The 21,074-nt window shown below is 33.9% G+C and overlaps 2 protein-coding genes across 8 annotated transcripts; both read left to right on the forward strand.

The window, feature by feature from the left end:
* The first annotated feature begins 41 nt into the window (after nt 1–41).
* On the forward strand, nt 42–8,546 carry LOC18593463 (uncharacterized). 3 transcript variants are annotated; one of them, XM_018125235.2, is made up of 23 exons: nt 42–192; nt 288–506; nt 1,018–1,048; nt 1,225–1,409; nt 1,566–1,725; nt 2,003–2,102; nt 2,316–2,485; nt 2,703–2,869; nt 3,233–3,421; nt 3,586–3,675; nt 3,902–3,979; nt 4,616–4,759; nt 4,945–5,027; nt 5,869–6,010; nt 6,110–6,193; nt 6,612–6,773; nt 6,855–6,942; nt 7,122–7,199; nt 7,307–7,373; nt 7,479–7,575; nt 7,719–7,835; nt 7,921–7,977; nt 8,101–8,546. In XM_018125235.2, the coding sequence occupies exons 1-23, from the start codon at nt 79–81 to the stop codon at nt 8,248–8,250; spliced, it is 2,772 nt and encodes a 923-aa protein (XP_017980724.2). In that variant the 5' UTR covers nt 42–78; the 3' UTR covers nt 8,251–8,546. The 3 variants fall into 3 exon arrangements, with proteins under 3 accessions (XP_017980724.2, XP_088664691.1, XP_007020754.3); XM_088808565.1 differs by having other exon boundaries at nt 3,239–3,421; XM_007020692.3 differs by having other exon boundaries at nt 2,006–2,102.
* A 449-nt stretch (nt 8,547–8,995) lies between these two features.
* LOC18593464 (SWAP (Suppressor-of-White-APricot)/surp domain-containing protein) lies at nt 8,996–13,872 on the forward strand. 5 transcript variants are annotated; one of them, XM_088808280.1, is made up of 6 exons: nt 9,256–9,382; nt 10,267–10,316; nt 10,457–10,617; nt 10,761–10,827; nt 11,087–11,887; nt 12,270–13,872. In XM_088808280.1, exons 5-6 carry the CDS (start codon nt 11,114–11,116, stop codon nt 13,779–13,781), a joined length of 2,286 nt encoding a protein of 761 aa, XP_088664406.1. In that variant the 5' UTR covers nt 9,256–9,382; nt 10,267–10,316; nt 10,457–10,617; nt 10,761–10,827; nt 11,087–11,113; the 3' UTR covers nt 13,782–13,872. The 5 variants fall into 5 exon arrangements, with proteins under 5 accessions (XP_017980589.2, XP_088664406.1, XP_088664405.1 ...); XM_088808279.1 differs by having other exon boundaries at nt 10,767–10,827; XM_088808278.1 differs by having other exon boundaries at nt 10,457–10,949.
* Nucleotides 13,873–21,074: the final 7,202 nt, after the last annotated feature.

The raw sequence follows: 21,074 nt of genomic DNA on the forward strand, positions 1-21,074 counted from the left end.
GCACGCTTTGGCGGGATCGAATATCAGAAAAGTTAATTTAAAGCAATAGAAACCGAAGGAGGGCTCAGGCAATAGCAAATGGAGTTCAAGCCTCGAAACTACGTCGCAGAAGCACAGTCCCACGCGCTCCGTCGCACAGGCGCCGATCTCCACCCTCTCTCCTCCCCTTCTCCTCGCTCTATCCTCCGCCAGGTCCAAATTCTCTTCTCTTTTTTTTTTAATTTTCCTTTTTTTTAACTCCTCATTTTTCTTATTTAATTATAGTTTTAAGAATTTATAATTTGTAGGCTGATGATCACGTTGAAAGTAGCAATAGCGAGGAGTTCTTTGATCCGCTTAGAGCACCTAATTCCAAAGCATCGGCTGTGATCGTCGACGGACAAGATCTGGAGAGCATTTCTAGTGGGAATGAGGATTCTATCCAAGTTCAAATGAAGGAGTGGACCTCGTTTAAGAGATTCTTGATGCAGAGGTTTCCTGTTTCCAAAATGATTTCAGTCTCATCTGTAAGCACATCTCATTTGCTTAGAATTTTAGATTTCAATTTGGTAATCTATGAATTTAGATTGAGGTATGGCCATGCGTTTATTTAAGTAATTATGTGAACTTAATTATTCGATGAATTGTTATTCTATATACCAGTGGCGGAGTTTAAAACTCGAGAAGAGAGTTTATATGATTGTCACTTGTTTATTTAAGTAGTTAGATTAACTTTTTGGTTTCTTCATCCGTAGTTAAGTAGATAAGTGTCGAGTATATAAATCTGCTTGTGGAGTTTTTGGAATCCACCGCTAGTGTATAAGATAATAGTCTTAATTCAGTATTAATATTCTTATTTATAGTTAAATTGATAATGTGGCAAACATATGAACTTGGTTGTGGAGCTTTTAAACGCCAATGGCGGTCTGTTGTTTTGGTTAAGTAATTCCCTTTCATGTGTGTGTGATGGTTAGATGTTATACCACTTGATTTTTTTATTATTTTGGTCATGACTTTGAGACATTGTTTGTCTCACAGATGTCCAATACGATTGTGAGAAGTGGAAAAGGTACGAAAGTCTCTGTTCCTTTCGGTTTGTTTTGTTTATTCGTTAACTTATTGATAGTCAGATACCTTTAGGCTTTAGTAGTCAGCATGATGCTGTTACTGTATTTTTTGTTTGTTTATTTGCAATTTACTTGCACTATATTCTGATTGTAGCTATTTGATGACACAAATTTGTAGCATATGAGAAATCTTCAACTAGCATGCATCTGGAAGAACTGGATGATATAGAAAAATCTTCAGAAGAGGGTGCCAAGGCTATCACACGGCAGGAATATGTATCACGATTACATGAGCTGAAAGATGAAATAAATCGTGCTTGGCACGCTGAAGATCGTGTAACATCTTTGAAGTTGTCTATAAAGGTAAATTTCTCTTTTATGTTTGTGAAGTTGAGTTACTTGGCAACTTATATCAATCTGATGTGAAAATCAATTAAAGGTCAAGGAATGATATTCTTTTATCTTGCTTGTATATGGAATGGGTTACGCGGCTTTCAAATAACATTCTCCTTTCTGCAGGTTGCCAGGCTTCTAATGGATACATCAGTTTCAAATTTTTATCCAACGTTGTTCGTCCTTGCTACGGATGTATTGGACATGCTTGGGGACATGGTATGGGAACGCATCAGGCAGAAAGCTGAGTTTGCTGAAGATGGAACCAAACTTTGCTCCTTACCAGGTTGTCTGTCATTGTCTGTTTGAACATTCTTATACTCTATTTCTTAGTTGCTTTTCTATGTTCACTACACCAAGGACCAATAGAGTGGTGTTTTTAATTTTTAGTATAAAATTAGGGAACAATGCACTATAGTCATTTATCTTTGAGCCGGTGCAATCTCACTTTCAGCTTTTTTGATTGATTGTTGGTTTTAAACCTAGGTTTGCAGTAGATTGTTGCTATTTTCTTAACTGTAGCAACGGGATGCTTTAACTGAAACTTTTCTTTGGATTTAAAGCAGAGAACTTTGGAGCAAGTGATGTTTGTGTTGATGCCAAAGAAACTTGCTATAACTGGTTTTGCAAGGTTGGTTCCATCCGAGAACTTCTTCCACGCATGTGAGGTTCATTTCATATTCTCTTTTTTCTTTTAGTGCTTTAATAATTCTAAGAGATGCTGGTGATGCAAGGTTGTTTTTTTTTTCATATTTCCATTTTTGCTTAATTTTATATTTTTTTGTTTCTGTTTTGCATTTACTTTTATCCTTTTCCTTTTCTCTTTGTATTATAATTGTAATAATAAGTTACCTTGTACTCCTCTCTGTATTTCAGTTATTTGGAGCTGGCTATTTTGCCTTGCTGGCGTTTTCTGATTGAACAACCAGCAGAGTCTCTTCAGCGCCTGGTTATGATGACAAGAGGGCTAGCAGATCCATTAGCATCTGCCTATTGTCGCCTGTATATTGCCTATCGTGCTCTGAAGTTTCCCATGTATGATACAGGTCGTTTTGTATTTTTATTTACACACAGACATTTGCTTATGTTGATAAATGGCTCCTTCATGCATGCATATTTGGCATATTGATTCTAGAATTGCCAGGTTATGTTAATCAGACCAAGGACATTCTATTGATTGGCTTTGGCTTAATCTGGTTTTGCTTCACGTATTCTAGTTCCAATTGATTTGTTGGCATGACTTGTTTGATACTGTCATTGCAGGATCTTTAATTACATGTGTTAATGACATCAAACTTGTATTTACACGGATATCATCAGCAAAGGAAACTGCACATGGATGTTTTGCTGACAGCAAGAGGTCACTTGTCGGTCTGATGGAACCAGCTATTGAGTTTATTATGAAATGCATATTCAATGATGCATCTCTGGTTAGTAATAGGGTTTCATGTGGCAATAATACTTTTCCCAAAGCATCTGCTTGTTTAGGTTTTAATTTCATTTTCATCAATAAAACTTACGCAGCAAATATCGTCACTGGCGGTTGTTTTTGTTTTATTAATGTCTAATAGAAGGCGTTCTGAACTAGTAAAAGTAAAAAGTTATTGAGCAGAACAGTGGAATGCTGATTTTGGATGTATGAAACTTGTCTATGAAATTTTTGATAATTGCTTCAAATTTACTGTTCTTGTTGCCATTAATTAGTGGCAATGTTAATCTATTCTGAATAGTTGCTGTTCCATGAATTAATTCTTCTTTACACTGATTTTACGATGTTTGCATTCTTTTGAAAGAGGCAGGTTGGCCAAGTACTTGTAGAGCTTGGACTAGGAAGAAGTCAGGAGGAACTGTTTGGTGGTTCTCCGTGTGTCTCAATTGTTCTTCATCACTTACTGAAGGAACTTCCAACTGATGTTGTCAGCTCTCATGCTGTGGATATCCTTCATCTTATTAAGTGCAGCAATGATTACTCCTATGATCAGGTAATTTTCTTATGATGAGGAGACTTGTGCCATAAGCCTTTGCATTTATTTTAGAGCAAACAGTTCTCTTTGTTGCCATCCTTCACTTTACTCTTTCCTCCTTTTTTGTTGTCTTAGATATGTAATATATGAATCTTTGCTGATAATCTTGCTTGTTGGAGCAGTGTTTGAATTACAGGTTGCTTGGACTCAGGCTGTGTGAACAGATCTCTCAGATTGGCACTGTTGATGCTGTTGTCAATGAAGTTATGCAGGTATATTCTGTTTCCTCACTCGATGTTTGTAATTTGTTTTACTTGTTATTTTACAATTCTTGTATCTTCCTTTATATTCATAAACTAGTCTTAAATTTTTCTAACGTAGATTTTTACCTTTCTATTTCTCTATATCAAACACCTTTTGCCAATAAACCATGCATTTAGTATTGATTATGTTTATTTTCTTGGTGTATTTGTTTTTCACTGTAAAATGCATTGTCAGGTGGTTTCTCAATATGGGCTTGATGAGTACCTGAAGGTTGTGGAAGCTTATCTCGATATTCTTCTTCAAAATCAGATGGTAAGTCTGGAGGTGCTCTTTGCATATTTATGTTATTGATAGGCAGCATTTTCTTAGGCATTGTTTTTTAAGGCTTATTAAACTGTAAGTCCTTTTAGTGCTGATTTCCTTGGGAACTTCTTCCTGTGTGCTCCAAAATGGATTGGTTCTTTAATTGTGCCCTTTTCCTTATCAGTAATATCCTTCTCTCTTTGTGGCACTGATGAAGAAAGTTGGAACGGTTTTGTGTCAAATGGCCGCAAAAGTTCTCAGCACATTAAGAATTTAAAGATAATTTTCCAATGCTGTACTTCCTAGAAAAATATGAATCTTCATTTCATTTTTCTGTTGCATCATTCAAAGTTAAGGGAAAAGTAGATGGGTATGCATTGGAATATGAGTTACGTGCAAAAAAGTTCCAACTTGGCAAGATAATCAAAAGGGGAATGGAATGACCAATTTCACTTTTCATGATAGATGTAAATCATCAGTTGTAGCAGAACCATATTAAAAATACTTCATATAAGTCGTGTGTGACTTGGACTTGTATTATATGTGCTTGTCTATATCGTTTCTTTTCTTGTTTTAAACAGTTTTATATTTGGCATTCAGTTGTTATAATATATGTATTCTCTCCCAATCCATTGATTATGCCAGGATGGCCAACTAAAGACTATTTTGGAAGGGATTTTAAAGTTAGCATGTGGTAAAGTAATTGCTGAAGATGAACTAGCAGGCTTGCAATCCATCTTGGTGAAGCTTCTTTCTCATTTTAAGGACTTGGAAAATGTGTTTTCTTTGGTAATCTTCTGAACAGATTTCTACATTAGATATTCTTCAACCTTGGCTTGTTCCCCTTACCCTTCCCTTCCATCAGCCTCCCTTAATACTTTAGTTTTATGTTTGTGTAGCATAACTTGGCTCAATTAGAGAACTATATTATCACATCACTAATGGAAGAGTGGCTGCAATTTGTTATTTTGTAGAACCATTTTCTTCAGATCTTAGATTTGATGCATGGGAGCTCTCGTAGCATTGTCAGTATGCATATACTTGATATGGCTACAAGGTATGGTTTGTCTTCTGATCCTAATTAATGTAGTTAAGCCCTTGTCTTTTTGTTACTGTTTATTACTGTCATGGGCTATCCCTCACTTGCCTTGATGCCATCGTAATCTGTGGCCAGTCACTGCCGGCATAAGACTATTGGACTGGTTTTCACCTGCTATTGACTTGTAACATAATATCTTAGTGAAAACCAAGGTAGCCAAACATGTGTGCCTGAGCACTTACCTGAATATTTTTGTTTGTTATTTTGAGTTGCTGAGCGCGTGCAATGGCTACATTGTGTGTTAAAAATAGCATCAGCACTCAGCACAGGGTCATATGTACATGAAGTAACTTGAGCTTTCTATTTTGCCAGAATGCAAAGCTTTTGAAATATCATCTTTATTTCACAGGTATTAACAATCGTAATTTCTCTCATAATGTGACATTCAAAGCAGTCCAATGGCATAAAATTCAAGAAACCTGGTTATAAAGACTGGCATTCATATGCTTTATAACAATTAGGTGGCTCCGTGGTATACCTAGGTGTGACCCACAGGCTGCATTGGTTTAGGTTTGAAGTTCAAAGCAGTCCAATGGCATAACATAAGTTTGTCAGTATGGGGGTTGTATAAACTTTGAAGTTTCATGAGTGTGCAGGTGTTATGGTAGTTTTTAACAACTAAACAAGATTTTGAAAACCTCATTAATGAGTATCTTCTGTTGATATCTGTTAACTTGCGTGTAGTTTGTGATCTGTATTCATTTTCCTTTTCTTTATTGGTGAACCATATTTGTATTGTCTCTGAAAAATTAGTCTCTCATCCAGATTGAGTTGTATTTACGCTTGTTTTGTTTGGCAGGAATGGTTATGTACGTGATCCAACAACCATACAGCTACTTTTTGAAATTTCACAGGCTCTACATGATGATACTGATCTTGCAAACATGAAAAATGACGATAATCAACAGCAAGCACGGCTAATTTCCCTTTTTGTCCGTATGGTGAGTCTTTGGTTTTTTTACCTGTTACATTCTTGTAGGTTGTTGGTTACTCTTGACTATTAATGTGATTTTTTGACATTGTCATTGCTCTACTTTTAGGTAGACCATGGGGCAGAGTATGAAGGACATTTAGCGTTTCTTGTGGAATGTCGTGGGGCCTTTGGCAGCATAATTGAACTTAAGGTATACAGTTATATTTCTATTTCTGATTTGATTTTGTTAATCATTTGAGTAACAGAGGTAATGTGTGGTTGAAGGATTCATGGTGAATCTGTTTGTTCATCCAAACTCACTTATCTGGATAATATGGCGCATGAGATTGACAAGTAGTTGTAGCAGCAGTCAGCTCATTTTAAACAACTTGATGGAAGAATATTAAAGAATGAAAACTGTTGCACTGGTTTTCCTCAGACGGGGAGCTAGAATGTTGTCATGGCACTGGCTGTGATTCTTGCGTTTAATGTTTAGAAATAGTTACTACTTGTTCATGTATTTGTTAAAATATTATTCCATTATTTCACTAGTAAAGCAGATTCTTATTGATTTTGAGAAACTTCTCTTGGGCTTTATTCAGCATTTGATTTTCCACTAATTCTTGCAGGAATTTCTTGTTCACTCTAGTAATTGTTTAGCTACCAAAGCTCTGAAAGATGGGAAAACGCATCTTAGTTTTGTAAAGTCTTGCATAGCATTTAGTGAAGTCACAATTCCTTCTATTTTGGGTCATATCAAGCAATTACATCTTTATCTTGAGACTGCTGAGGTAATGTTTCCTTTCTCTAATAAAATATGTAATAGTCAACTTAACTATGAATCTGAGCTCATTCATATGGCTGTATATTAGGTTGCATTGTTAGGTGGTTTAGTTTCTCATTGTGATGGACTGATAGATTCAGCAATCAGCTGTTTACAGAGTTTTGATTGGATGGAAGGTAATTTTTTAGCATTCTTTCGATCTGACTTGCTGATTTTGTGCCTTTTCTCTTTTGGAAAAGAAATTATCTTCTTTCTCATTTAGATCACTTCTAGTTACTAGTTTTTTCGCTTTTGATGTAGTAATCATTTGAAATTTATGCAATTCATTAGTGATGTTGTATTTCCGCTTTAATAGGCTCTCGAGTGGCAGTGGATTCTGATAGGATTCTCTCCTTCATTCGGAAATTATGCAGCCTCCTGGTTATGGTTCCAGGTCATTCATTGATTTATTGTTTACTGAACATTCTATTAATATTACTAATTTCAACTAAAATATTACTTTAGTAAATGGATTTTGTCTGATTATTTTTACTTATTTAGGTAATCCTGAAGTAGCCATTTTGCATATTCCGAAGAGCATATTGTCACTCATTCATTCCCAGTCGTGGTAAGCCCTTCCATTACTTCTTAAATGCTAAAAAATTTTCTGACAAACAAATGTTCTTTTCAGTATCATTTGTTGTTTTATCTAATGTTCTTAGGCATTTTGTAGGTCACCAAGAATGAAGGCAAGAATATTCTGTGCCATAGTTTCTTTATCAGCTACACTTTCTCAAGGGAGGCTCCCATATCATGCAGTTCATCCGGAGGTCCCTCGACTTATCTTTTATTTAAAGGGTTTCAGTTTTTCAAAATTCCCTAACGTCAAAACCTTTTTATGATTCAGTCAGAATAAACAAAATAGTTGTCAAATTGATTTCTAATAAGACTATAATTTTTCTTTTTTTTGCAGATTCTGGGCAATGATTTGTTATTCTTTGGTGATTCATCTTACGTTCATGAACTTCTCTCATTGACTGAGTCTGTCCTTCAAAACCTTGTCGGTGTCATTGAACAAGAGCCTTCCCAGGTAAATATGTTTTTGAAAAATTACTGGTTTTTAATACATTGACCTTTTTTTTCTCTTTTCCATGGCTGACTTGTTATGCTGGAAGGCTGCCCGGGGAAGCATGTCACTCGAAGCTTGCAACTGCATAGCATCATCTTTCAAGGTAGGTTCCTCTACCCTAATCTTAGCTTGACCTTGTAGAAATCAAAGGAAATTCTTATTTCGCCTTCAATGTTGGTGTATGCAAGGCATGATACACTACTTCATGTTTTCTTTTAATTTGCAGCTAAACGAACATGTATTGCCCATCTGCTCGAAACTGATAGAAACTGCGAAATTGTGTTTGAGTCCTAATGACAAGTATCTCATGTCCACCATCAGTTTTCTGGACAAGAACTTGCCTATTGCTGCTGTCTCACCGGCTATCGCCATCTAACATAAAAAGGTGTTCATCGAAGGGATAGCAATAATGGCTACCTTTTAATCGGGTATTCACAAGTATCCGACTCAATTCTATAAGGTTCAAATATCCTATATTCGGGTTTGAAACGGGTACTGGTAAATAGCTTCAGGAAATACTCTTTGCATTCTCTGATTGTTAGATTCAGAACAGTTCTTCAAAGAAAAGTTGTTGTATGGTTTATAGCTCGGTCATGTTTCTTAATGTTAACTCTCGCTCTTACAATTTGGACTCCTTTTTTAGTGACTAAAAATAAAATAAAGATTTATATTTGATGTATTGTTAATATATATACATATATATTATTTAATCAATTCAAAATGTTATATAAAATAAATATTTTAAAAATTATGAATATTTATTTTTAATGATTTTTTAATTTTTAAATCCATTTATTAATTATAATTGCATAAATAATCAAATATTAGTAACAATAAACTTTTCCAACATTCAAAAAATAATATATTTTTCACTTATTTTTAAATTAAAGAAAATTGCAATGAATTATTTATCTTAAATCTTGTATTATTAATTTTTATATTCAAACACTTATTTTTTCTTTTTGAAAGTAAAAGGCAAATAAAGAAAATTTTAATTTCTTTGTTTTAAAAAAAGAAAAAGGAAAAAAACTCCAAGGACAAAAGTAATATATACAACAAATATAAGGGTTTTATTGCAAAATATTAACAAGCTTCTTCTTTAACCTTTGCGTTTTGGGCTAAAACAAGAAAGAAGCAAAACCCTTCTGCAGAAGCAAGATCCCTAATCTCTCTTCCTCTCTTCCCTTCTCTAAATCCAACGGTCCAGAACAAATTTCTATCGGGATTTCCGATGGATCTAGATGTCGTGGGCCGCCACGCTCTGCTCTTCGACGATGACGCCATGGCCTCGTTTGTCAACTCCGCGGCGGCTCTCGTCGACTGGAACTCGCTCTCCATCGATCGATACGACGTACGCCACCTCCTCTCCGGACCTCCTCCGCCACGAAAGAAACGGCGCCATCCTTCCTCTCCGACGCAAACCGCGGATGATAACTTGGAGTCCGAGCTCGATCGCGAACGTTACCTCGATTTGCCTCCTTCCTCTCCCTCGCCGTCCGATCAGCAAGGTGAGAAACGATACAAAGTTACCTCTTTTTTAAAAAAATTTAAGTTACTATTTAATCTATGCAATAATTTCATCGCTTCTACTTTTCATTATCAATATGAACTCTAATTCTGCAATTTTTATGAGATTTATTTTTTTCCTATTTTTGGTAATTAAAAAGTGTATTATTGTTATTATGGCAATCATTGGGCTTCGTTTGAATAATAAAAATTAAAAATTTAACCTTTTCTGGTACTTTATAGCTGTCTGCTCATTTTTAACCTAAAGCAATAACGCAAAAGCACGTTAATAGGAGTGGCAACGAAACGAGCCTTAACTTATGTTAGATTGCATTTTATTTATCTTTAGTTACCTAAGGATGTTAGTAAAAAGGAAAAGAGCCTTATATTACTGTTGTTGTAAATTATGAGCAGAGTGGAATCTTTGCTTGTTTAGTTCTTTGACTTGTCACTATTGAGGATATTGTGCTTGAACATTGTTGGAAAATATCTCTAACGAAACAGATGAGCTTGAATCTTTAGATTGAGAGCTTGTTTTAACAAAATGGGGACATCTTTAGAACCATATGCGTTAAGTTACTCTGCTAGAGGAACTAATGTGGCTTTCTTGTTTTTGTTGTTGAAAGCTGACTTAATTGGCTATAGGGTTCTAAGCCTAAATAGATGCTTAATGAGGGTTGTAAGCTGACTTAATGTTGTTGCTTTCCCATTGCATGAATCGTTAGGCTTTGTCAATTTGCTATTGTCTCTGTTTGCATTTTTCTTTTGGAAAAATTTTGTATTTTTTTTATCTGTTGTTTCTTTTGAAGACAGTATTGTGCTGAGTAATGGGTGATTCACTTTCTAGTTTGCATGAACATTATATATTTTGTACTGCTTTTCCAAGTTTGCAGGAAGGAATCTAGTTTGCAACAGTTTCGTGTTTCAGAGAGACAAGTAAGAATGATACTACCTTACTCTAGCGTATCCTAACTTTGTGTTTGCTGTTGATACTGTTTGCTATGTGTTTCTAAAACCATAATTGTGTAATGGCTGTACATAGAAATGATTTTGATTCTGGTTTATTTTGCTTCCAGATGGAGATAATGATGAGGAATGTGCGACTGCTGGTGGAGTCTATAATGCTGTTCCCTTTTCATATGGAAACACTGGTGATTTCAATGAGCAAAAGGATACTGATGCAGAGTCTAGTTTTCGGCCATCCTTTCCTGTGCCTGAAAGCTTACTTCAAAGCCTAGTAAGTACATACTCATCTTCGCACAATATATCTGTACTTCTTTTGTATAATCTAGATGTAATTGTTTGTTGATACTTATCCAATGTGGCTGCGTGATAGTTGAGTAAGGTGCATGTGGTATTCTAAGGCTTACAATGTCTAAGTTTCAGATGCTCGGAGCGCAGATGCAGTTCTTGTTTCCTTTTGATGTCATGACAAGGGGGCGTGCAGGTGGGATTAGGATGATAGAAATTCGTTACTTTTCAGGAATCTTATTCACTTGAGAGCAAATGGGATGATACATATCTTCCCAGAAGTTCTGTTTCTTGATCTTTGTGCTTATCTAAATATATGTGAGATTCTGTGGTGTTCTATTTTCATTTAATTCTTTGGTATTATTAGTAAGTTTCTAATCACTCTTGGGACTTCGCAACTGTTAAATTCTCATTATTGACTTGGAAACTTTTTTCTTTTTCTGTCTTTTCATCAGCCTTCTACAGAGAAAGTACACCAGATCATGGCAAGGACGGCTATGTTTGTGAGTAGATATGGCGGACAATCAGAGATTGTTTTGAGGGTCAAACAGGGAGACAACCCAACATTTGGCTTCTTGATGCCTGATCATCCACTTCACGCATACTTTAGATTTCTTGTTGATCACCAAGAACTTTTGAGCAGCAACTCTGTTGATGAAGAGAGCAAAGCTGACAGTGCACTTGATCAGGCGGGTCGTGTTAGAGGAGGTGGTGCATTATCTTTGCTTGGTACTGTATATGGTTCTGGAGAAGATGAGGAAGGTGCAACTGCAAATGCTAGCGAAGTTAAAAGAAAGGAATCTGTGGAAGCTGGGGTTGCTATTAATGAAACGTCATCTAATGGACCAGAACAGAAACAATTTTCTTCAAGTGTAAATAGGAAAGATGAGACAGTCACAAAGGATTCAGCTCCTTTAACTAAGGAAAAGGCTTCTCTGATAAAACGAAATCGTTCGATAACAACAATTAAGGCTGGAACTACAACTGGGGTGAAGAAAGAAAGTGATGCCTCTGCTGCTGAGAAATCGCGAGCTTCTTCTTTGCCAACCACATCAAAGGTTGAATTGCCTGTTGTAGAGCCTCCATCTGATTTAAAGAGAGTGGTTGATAAAATTGTTGAGTTCATCCAGAAAAATGGTAGGCAGTTTGAAGCAGTTCTGGTTGAACAAGATGTTAGGCATGGCAGGTTTCCGTTCCTGTTGCAATCCAATCTATATCATCCTTATTATCTAAAAGTTCTTCAAAAAGCTGAAAAGGTTTGGTTCTCACTTTTTTACAATGTTCTGCATAAAGTTTCTGTTTTTCATGAGATTCTTTTTGGTAAGACATATTGTTGGGCTCTGGCTTGGCAGCAGATAAAAAAGGTTGAATATGATGTGGAATATTATATTGTTCCATATGTTTCCTTTTGTGCCAAAGTCTTGCTTCCTTTATCTATGTAGTTATCCCTTTGATTTTCTATCTATTTTTTCATTTTTATTTAATTGGTTTTGTATTGCATATTCATTCACATCAGATGTTGTGATTTACCTCTGATCAAATCATGATAGTGAATTCTTTGGTTTTATCTTCAAAGCTGAGCTACAATAATTTGTCACTCTCTATTCTGCCAATGTTAAGATTCTCGTTTGTGTGCAGTCGAAGCTACCTGGTAAAGGATTCATTTCTGAGAAGCATGATTCATCCAGCCTTGGGGTAGAGAAGAAAGCTGCTTTATCCCGAGAAAGTGATAGTGTGCCTGTTGGATCTGACATACCGTATGATTATGATAGGAAAGAGAAGTTTAAAATGGTAATCAGCAAGTCAAAGAAGGATGGACAAGATCCACCTTCCAAAGCTACCCAGCCACCAATCGGAGTTAGTGTGGATGCAGCAGCAGCAGCTGCTATTCTTCAGGCTGCCACAAGAGGCATTAAGAATCCCAATTTAGAAATTCTATCTAAGACATCTTTAAATGGTAGCAGCCAGGCCCGTAGTAGTGAGGGTGGGCATGCCCCAAGTTTGGGTGGTCTCCTTTCATCTCAGCCTCAGAGTTCTAACCAGAAGCCAGGGCAGAAAGGGGAGCCAAGTGTTTCTGGTCCTGTTGCCAATGCTATTGCAAAGACAGCAGCTATCGCAGCTGCAAGTGAGGCTGATTCCTCTGAGGCGTGTTTGTCTAAAGAAGAAAAGTTGAAAGCTGAGAGATTGAAACGGGCAAAGATGTTTGCAGCCATGATAAAAAGTGGTGCTGCACCACTTAAAACTGAACCATTGCGTGGCTTATCTGCTGAACCACCGGAGTCGGGGGTTTCTGGTTCAGGTGTGGAGGGTGGAAGTCTTTTGGGAAAAGAAAGGGAAGGAAGCTCAGTTCCATTGGATGCTAATACTTCTGATAAGACTGAAAATCATGAAAAGATATATTCTGGCAGTGATCATAATGAACGGCGATCAAAGAGGAAGTATCGTTCGAGATCAAGCAGACATGAAGAAGATAGCAGACGGGAGGAGGAAGAAGAAGAAGAAGAAGAAAAAGAGAAAGGAAGGGATCACAAGCACTCAGGTAAAAAGCGGCATTCTCATCACTCTTCGCACCATAGCAGGGATAAACATAAGCATAGAAGAAGGCATTCATCTTCAAAGGATAGAGATTCTCGACATCGGCATAAGCACCATAGGGGCACTGATGATGAACAAGGTCATAACTCAGACAGCTCTGACAGTGACCATCATCATTCTCGACACAGACGGAAGCAAGATAATTCAGATGCTGAACGTCCGCGGTCAAGATTTGCATACGAGCATAACAATTCCTCTGAGGAAGATGAGCATCGACACTATCGACATCATCACAAGTATGACAGCTCCTCTGAGGATGAGGATCGACGCTCCCGACATCGGCATAAGCACCATAGGTCCTCTGACGATGAGCACCGACATCGAAGGAAGAGATCTCACTCGGGAAGAGAGGGAGAATTGGAGGAAGGAGAGATATGTGCAAAATCAGATCAATCTAAATTGAGTGAGGGCAATTGTGTCAGTCGGGAAACTTCAGCGGATATATCAAAACCAGATGCAGAAGGAAGAAGAGCTCCATCTCTGCCAGCCGAAACCACTGCGGTTTCCGATGATTTAAGAGCCAAAATTCGAGCTATGCTGATGGCAACCTTGTAATTTATAGTTGTCATGTCTGTTTTCCTTACCACAAGCATCTAACAGATCATTTCCCCTGAATTAAATGATGAGTTCCTGATCTCACTTTCCAGTTCTTTAATCAAATTCAAATTACTTGCAATATAATGTCATTAAATTGTTCCTTGGATTGCTCCTTGGACCTTTGGTGAGCATGATATCAGGGTGTGCTCTGAATACTCTTGAAAAAATCCAGAAAACCCGTATTTCTACTTGTGACAGGTAATATTTTTATTATTCAAACTCATAAGATATTCTAATCTCACTTAATCAAGTTAGATGATACAGAATGCTCAATTATAATCTATCCATTGTTATCTTAATTATTTGAACTAAACTACTAGATCGAGTTGGATAGTGCAGGATATTGGATTACAAAATATCCATTACTACCCCTAATTACTTGAACTAAACCAAGCAAACCCAATGCTAATCAACTCTGCTTACAATTCTTCATATAATTGAAGGTTTCAGAACATAAACCCTAGGTTTGTTGGAAAGTTGAATCTAGTGCTTAAGATAACCCCCTAAATTCCCCAATTTCTTGGGGAGAAATCTCAATCAATGGACATGAATTTCAGATGGTGGGAATTAAGCGTAGGCCAACATAGTCAAAAACTTATTTTGACTCTTCCAGGAAATTATTAAAACAAACTCCATTGTCTCATCATAATTTAAATCAATCAAATCAATATTTCCCAATTATTTGGGAAATGGAATGGACTTTACCAAACACGTTTCTTTTCCATTTTTCATAATGGGAATTGAATTCCACCCTATTTGAGGACTGTAGACTCAATTAAAATAATAGTAGGGAGGAAAATGGGATTTCGCCTGAATTCAAGCACATAGAACGCTTCAAAATGAAAGGAACTTTGGCTTGAATTTGAGCATGGGAATTCATTATTATTATTGTCAATCTACATATAGCTGTCACGGCAAGACATGAAAGGAGAAAACCCAATCTTTTTCACAATAGCCTAAGAAAATTTTGGTGAGCTGTCTTAGGAAAGTACCATTACAAGGTATAGGCCTAGCTGGGTTCTAAGTGATTGAATTTCAAGGTAATTTGCCAAAATTTTGGGAGATGAAAATTTTCACTTGTTCACACACTGTTTTTACAAGGGACTAATAGCAAATTCATGGCTATTATAGTTTGAATCCATTTTCCCAATCAAAGATTGAAAGTTGAATCCATTTTCCAGTCAATCTGATCAAGAAAAACTATGGGATTTTTTTGTCTTTTCTTCTCTGCCAATGTTCATCCTATTGCTACAAGGTCTGGCATATGAAAATTCACTTGTTCACACTTTCATTTTACAAGGGACTAATTGCAAATTCACGGCTATGATAGTTTGAAACCCATTTTCCCAATCCAAGATTGATAGTTGAATCCAATTTCCCAATCAATCTGATCAAGAAAATTATGGGTTTTTTTGTCTTTCCTTCTCTGCCAATGATCATCCTATTGCCACATATTTGGGAAATGAAATTCACTTGTTCACACTTTCATTTTACAAGGGACTACTTGCAAATTCATGGCTATAATAGTTTGAAATCCATTTTCCCTATCCAAGATTGATAGTTGAATCCTTTTTCCCAATCAAAGATTGATAATTGACTCCATTTTCCCAATCAAAGATTCACTGTTGAATCCAATTTCCCAATCAATCTGATCAAGAAAAATTATGGGTTTTTTTGTCTTTCCTTCTCTGCCAATGATCATCCTATTGCCACATATTTGGGAAATGAAATTCACTTGTTCACACTTTCATTTTACAAGGGACTACTTGCAAATTCATGGCTATAATAGTTTGAAATCCATTTTCCCAATCCAAGATTGATAGTTGAATCCTTTTTCCCAATCAAAGATTGATAATTGACTCCATTTTCCCAATCAAAGATTCACTGTTGAATCCAATTTCCCAATCAATCTGATCAAGAAAAATTATGGGTTTTTTTGTCTTTCCTTCTCTGCCGATGTTTATCCCAAAATTTCAACCCTGGCATTGTCTCCCCCCCTTTTTTTTTTAATTTTTTTTCCTTCACAGTCTGCCACCTTTCTTCTTTAAACTCATAATCCCAATCAAAGCTTTCCACGTTTTGGGTTGGCGGAAAGATCATTGCCAGGTTGAAAGAACAATAATTTCAGTCAAAGTTTTTGTTTATACCTCATTTCCCCATCATCAAATTTGAAAATGTTGACTGAATTAAATCAAATAGAAAATAAAAAAAGAAGAAGAAGAACCTGCTAAATCTTGATTGATTACATATGAAAACAACATATAGTATATGATGTGATGAACTAGTCAAAGTCATACAAGATACCCAGAATTTCTTTTCTTTTTTTAATAATGTTAGAATAATTTTTGAAGTAGTTGTTCTATCACATATATCATGAACAGCTTCATCTGTTCATAGCAGAAATAATGAAAGGGATATGGCTTGAAAGTACCCCAAAATGAGATAAGCATTTTACCTAACTTGTACCTCAACTTTTTAGTCCCAATTAGGCAGCAACCCTGTTGCCCATATAGTGTGGAAAATCATATGGAAAACTAGAAAAGGAAAAAAAGGACAAAAAATGAAGAAAATTAGACCCAATCGAACATTTTGATTGAATTTCTAAAAACTCAATTAAACAGTTAAAGTTTTCAATATATTCCCCATACTGTAGATGAATTCGTCGTAATGCAATCGAACATTTTGTTTGAATTTCTAAAAACACAATTCAATAGTTGAAAATTTTCGATATATTTCTTGTACTACAATCAATGAATTTAAAATGTTGAATAAGAAATTGTTAAAGGATAATTATATTATATAAAGTTATATACCTAGCTATAATAATAAAAAAATTAAAAATTGAGAAGTGGTGATCGCCATCACGTGTTATCTCCTTGACACCGTCCCTAATTGCCGATGATTTGATCATCAACGAATTTGTCAAAGATGACGTCTTTCGTTAACAAGAATTATCGTCGATATTTAGTTAAATCAAAGGTATTTAAATCCTCAAATTTGCTTTGATTTATGTAGCAAGAATTGTGAACATTTCTTTTACTTAGGGAACCAAAAGAAGGGAAAAAAAAGGCAAAAGAAATCATCATTACCTCACTAATATTTCCATGAGCCATGCATGCCAAGAGAGAAGCAAAAGAAAAAAAAAAAAAACTTTGGCTTTGCAAACGTCAGTATAAGTTGGACTTTCTGGCCATGATTTCTCTTTATAATTATTTTCAACTCATAATTATTGATTACATCAAAAATTAAATAAACTTTCGTGTGGTATTGGCCCATGACTTCATTTTTTCAAACCTATTTTTTGGCATTTTCGTGTTTTTTTATACAAACCCAAAAATCTTATCCTCTCTATTTATTTATAAAGTATAATAACAACTCTCTAATCCTCAAATTAGCTTCATTTTCGTGTTTTTTTTTTTTGGTATTGGACACTCTTCTTTCTAGTTAAATTAATGATATATATATATAAAATTGACTTAAGCGTTTGAATTAATCGATTTAATCGTATTTATCTCTGAATTAATCAAATAATTTTAATCAAATTTATTCGACTTTTAATAAAAAATTACTCGCTTGTAGTACTTAATATTGTCCAAAAAGATATAGACCTTTTTTGAGATTATGTCAAATTAGATTACTTTACTTTTATACTTCTTTATAATTATAAGGGCACAAGACTTAGCTATATGAGTAAATTATGGTCAAAATAGGGTGCCTTTGATTATGGAAAGGTTAAAATCCCAATTAGCTACAAATTTTTTTATTGGGTTTTAGGGTTTCTTTTTTTTCAAGTTGGGAGACTAGGTTTTTTGTATAATTTTTAGCTGTAAAGTAATTAATAACTATGGCTTTGAATTAAACTTAATTAGCCACCTAATCCCTAATTATAACCAAATTAGGGTGAACCCCAAGTTTTCTTTTCCATGTTTTGACTTTAGTATTGATTGGCTGTAGCCATGCCCCAAGTCTATAACCTTTAATTATTATTATTATTATTATTATTTTGCCTTGCTATAATCAACAATACCATTCTTTCAATGACCTTTTGAGCAAGGCAGGCTTAATTAACTCTAAGCAAAGATGCATTGAGTGAGACAAAAGAAAATTAATCTCATAAATTGCAATCTATTTCATTCTTAATTCGATTGTTGGTTCATTCAAGTCCGTAATGTCTATGCAGACTTAATTATCCATTTTAAATTTAAACACGTTTTGTTCGTGAATTCGGTTTGATAATTTTGAAAGAAAATTTATATTCATGAGCTTTGAAAATGAATTTAAGGTTCGTATATTTTGATAGAACCGTCTTCTATTTCTTGTTGGTTTAAAAACTATTGTATAGAGGGCGGTTTAGTCGCACTACAAAAAAATTGAGTTTTAATCACATTTCTTTAGATGACATATTTTTTTGTATAGTAAAATTTTTAAAAGTGCAGTTATTTATATTTTTAATTTTACTTTTTTTACATTTAGTAGCAATATAAAAAAGTACAATCTTTACTAATGTATGTAATTTTTATTGTTATATTTTATTCATAATACATATAAAAATTTATATAGTGAAGTTAGATTTACAAAAATGTTCAAAAAAACGTAAAAAATGAGTTATTAAAAATATTTTTAATAACAAATTTTAAAAATGTTTTATTTTAAGTCAAATTTGTTGTAATGTCATATTGATAGATTTTTTCGACTTTACCCTAATAAATCTAAAAAAAAAAAAGGTCTATCCATGCATTTGAAACCCATTAAAGCTAAAAAGTCTATTTTGATGACATATTTGAAACCACAAATTCAACTTAAAATATTTTAAAAGCCATTAAATGAGCATTTAAAAAAAAACGTATTCATTTGAAACTCTTTTTCGACTTTATTTTCTTGTCAATAAAGAAATAAATAAATAAATAAATACTTTCAACCCTGTAGTCAAAACTCGTCTATACCTTTTCGATGCAATTGAATTTTCTTCTTTTTTTTTTGTGGTTTTAGTTTAGGGAACTAAGTGTTTTTATCATCATAAATAGTAAAATTCCAAGGTAGTAGGGAATTTGGGGGTATTTCAACTTTGGAAGTCCAAGTTCAGCTCACGTGTTCCTATTAAGGCAAATTGACGGGGGAAAAGGTTTCTCAATTTGTCACATACTTTTACGTGACATTTCAACATTTTGGACTAAAAGCAAGTCTAAAAAGACACTTATCAAATAATGTGAGCACTAGAACTTTCGATCCATTTCTACCACAACTCAATCATCCAAAACTAATAATACGAGTAAGGAAATTGTACATTTTTGTCTTAATTCGGAATAATTAATTTATCTCAAATTTTTTTATATAATAAAAGAATAATGTATTTGAACATTTGATTCATCGAACGATACATGATCTATTGTCTAGAAAGCAGAATTCGAATTTCCTTCTTCTAATTAAAAAAAAAATCTTCACATAGAAAATGTTCACGTAGAAGATCGGTTTCTAACATAAAGCACAAATTAAATACCGTGAATGGAAAGACTTTTCGATCAATTTTTATAGCAAACTCAATCATCGAAAACCAATACTATGAGTAAGAAAATTGTGAATTCTTTTTTGTATATGGTAAAAGAACAATACATTTGAATATTTAGTTCATTAATTGGTACATGATCCTTACTTAAAGAGTAAGGTTCAAATCTCCCTTCTCTCAATTAAAAAAAAATGTTCACGTAGAAGATCAAAACTTTCGATAAATTTTTATGACAAATTCAATCATCGAAAACTAATAATATGAGTAAGAAAATTGTGCATTCTGTCTTAACCCGAAATAATCAATTTATCTCGAATTCTTTTTTTTTTTTATTACTTGAAAAAAGAATATTATTCACGTAAAAAGGATGAGACAGACGTTCTTAATTTCTAATATAAAACACAGATTAAATAATATGAACAGAAGGACTTTCAATTATTTTTATGACAATATCAAAAACTAATAATACAAGTAAGAAAACTGTATGGTTTCGTCTTAACCCAAAATAACGAATTTATGCTAAATTCTTTTTAATGTTCACGTGGAAGATCAGACGTGATTAATTTCTAAACATAATAAAACACCAAAAAAAATAAATTAAATTAAATTCATTGCTTTAATTCTGTGGGCCTAACTTGTGAAAAAATGTTAGTTTCGTGTAAGACTAGAATTTGTATTCATGGGAAATTTGTTAACCTTTCATTTTCGATATGAAAAAAAAATAATTAATTACCCAATCAATAAAAATATACTGTCTAATTTTATAATTAAAGCATAGATTAGGGTTGGTTTATGATTTCTGGTTTTAATTCATCCATCGAAAGTCATTAAAATCATTAATTTCTTTTTCGTGTATATGCGAAAAAAAGTTCCTAAATTTGAATTTTTAAAGAAAATTATTAAAAAATTTACCATTTTTTATGTACATAAAGATTGGGATAATTTTTATCAATATTATTAATATTTTAATAATAAAAATAATTTACTCGAAAAATTAAAAATAATCAGTTTATTTTCACAAGGAAGAAAAAGGAGAAGGAGAAGAAGAAGAAATTGGCCATATTGGAAACAAACGCTCGCACGATCTAAAACGTGGACTGGTCAAACAAGATGTGGGGACCACATTCCTACTAAGAATCCTGTCCGTCCATATCGTTGACTGTGTCGCTGTTACCCTCACGTGGAATCATAATGCGGCCAATCAGGACGGTGCATTTTTGGAACCAGTCAAAGGGCAAACCACTCTTTTTTTTTATTTCCCTTTTTTTTTACAAGGTTAAAAACTTTCTAATTTAGGAGAACTTTACAAGTATCTAATTTCTATTAATACATATTTATTATTTATATATACACTTGATATAATTTATTTTTTTAATTTTTATTATTATATATGCATATTTATTTTTTTCGTTTAATCTAACATAAAGAGAGTCTTTTGATACAAAAAAGTTTATTGGTTAATGTAAAAGTACATTTCTTTTAAAATAAAAAGTAATATGATTTTGATTTTCAAATATATATATATATATATATATATATATATATATATGATTGCTCGTGAAGGATATTATTATAATTCACTCAAATTTCAAAAAAAATTTCATATATTTCATATTAAAAAACTTGAACGATAAAACATTTTAGATTATGAAGTGTTTATTTATATCAATATTTTTTTCTTAAATAAAGAAAGGAAAAAATCCGAACATAACCTAATTATATATAAATTTATAAATTTAACTTTTTTC

This window comes from Theobroma cacao, chromosome 7 (assembly GCF_053813885.1).
Source record: "Theobroma cacao isolate CCN51 chromosome 7, ASM5381388v1, whole genome shotgun sequence".
NCBI classification, from domain to species: domain Eukaryota; kingdom Viridiplantae; phylum Streptophyta; class Magnoliopsida; order Malvales; family Malvaceae; genus Theobroma; species Theobroma cacao.

What these genes read in the sequence shown, in the direction of transcription:
- LOC18593463 (XM_018125235.2), top strand. Translation starts at nt 79, where the DNA reads ATGGAGTTCAAGCCTCGAAACTACGTCGCAGAAGCACAGTCCCACGCG. An exon ending in AAATGATTTCAGTCTCATCT is followed by an intron (nt 507 to 1,017) that starts GTAAGCACATCT and finishes TTTGTCTCACAG; the next exon opens with ATGTCCAATACGATTGTGAG. An exon ending in CTTTGAAGTTGTCTATAAAG is followed by an intron (nt 1,410 to 1,565) that starts GTAAATTTCTCT and finishes TCCTTTCTGCAG; the next exon opens with GTTGCCAGGCTTCTAATGGA.
- LOC18593464 (XM_018125100.2), top strand. Translation starts at nt 9,106, where the DNA reads ATGGATCTAGATGTCGTGGGCCGCCACGCTCTGCTCTTCGACGATGAC. An exon ending in AAAGCTTACTTCAAAGCCTA is followed by an intron (nt 10,618 to 11,086) that starts GTAAGTACATAC and finishes TCTTTTCATCAG; the next exon opens with CCTTCTACAGAGAAAGTACA. An exon ending in TTCTTCAAAAAGCTGAAAAG is followed by an intron (nt 11,888 to 12,269) that starts GTTTGGTTCTCA and finishes GTTTGTGTGCAG; the next exon opens with TCGAAGCTACCTGGTAAAGG.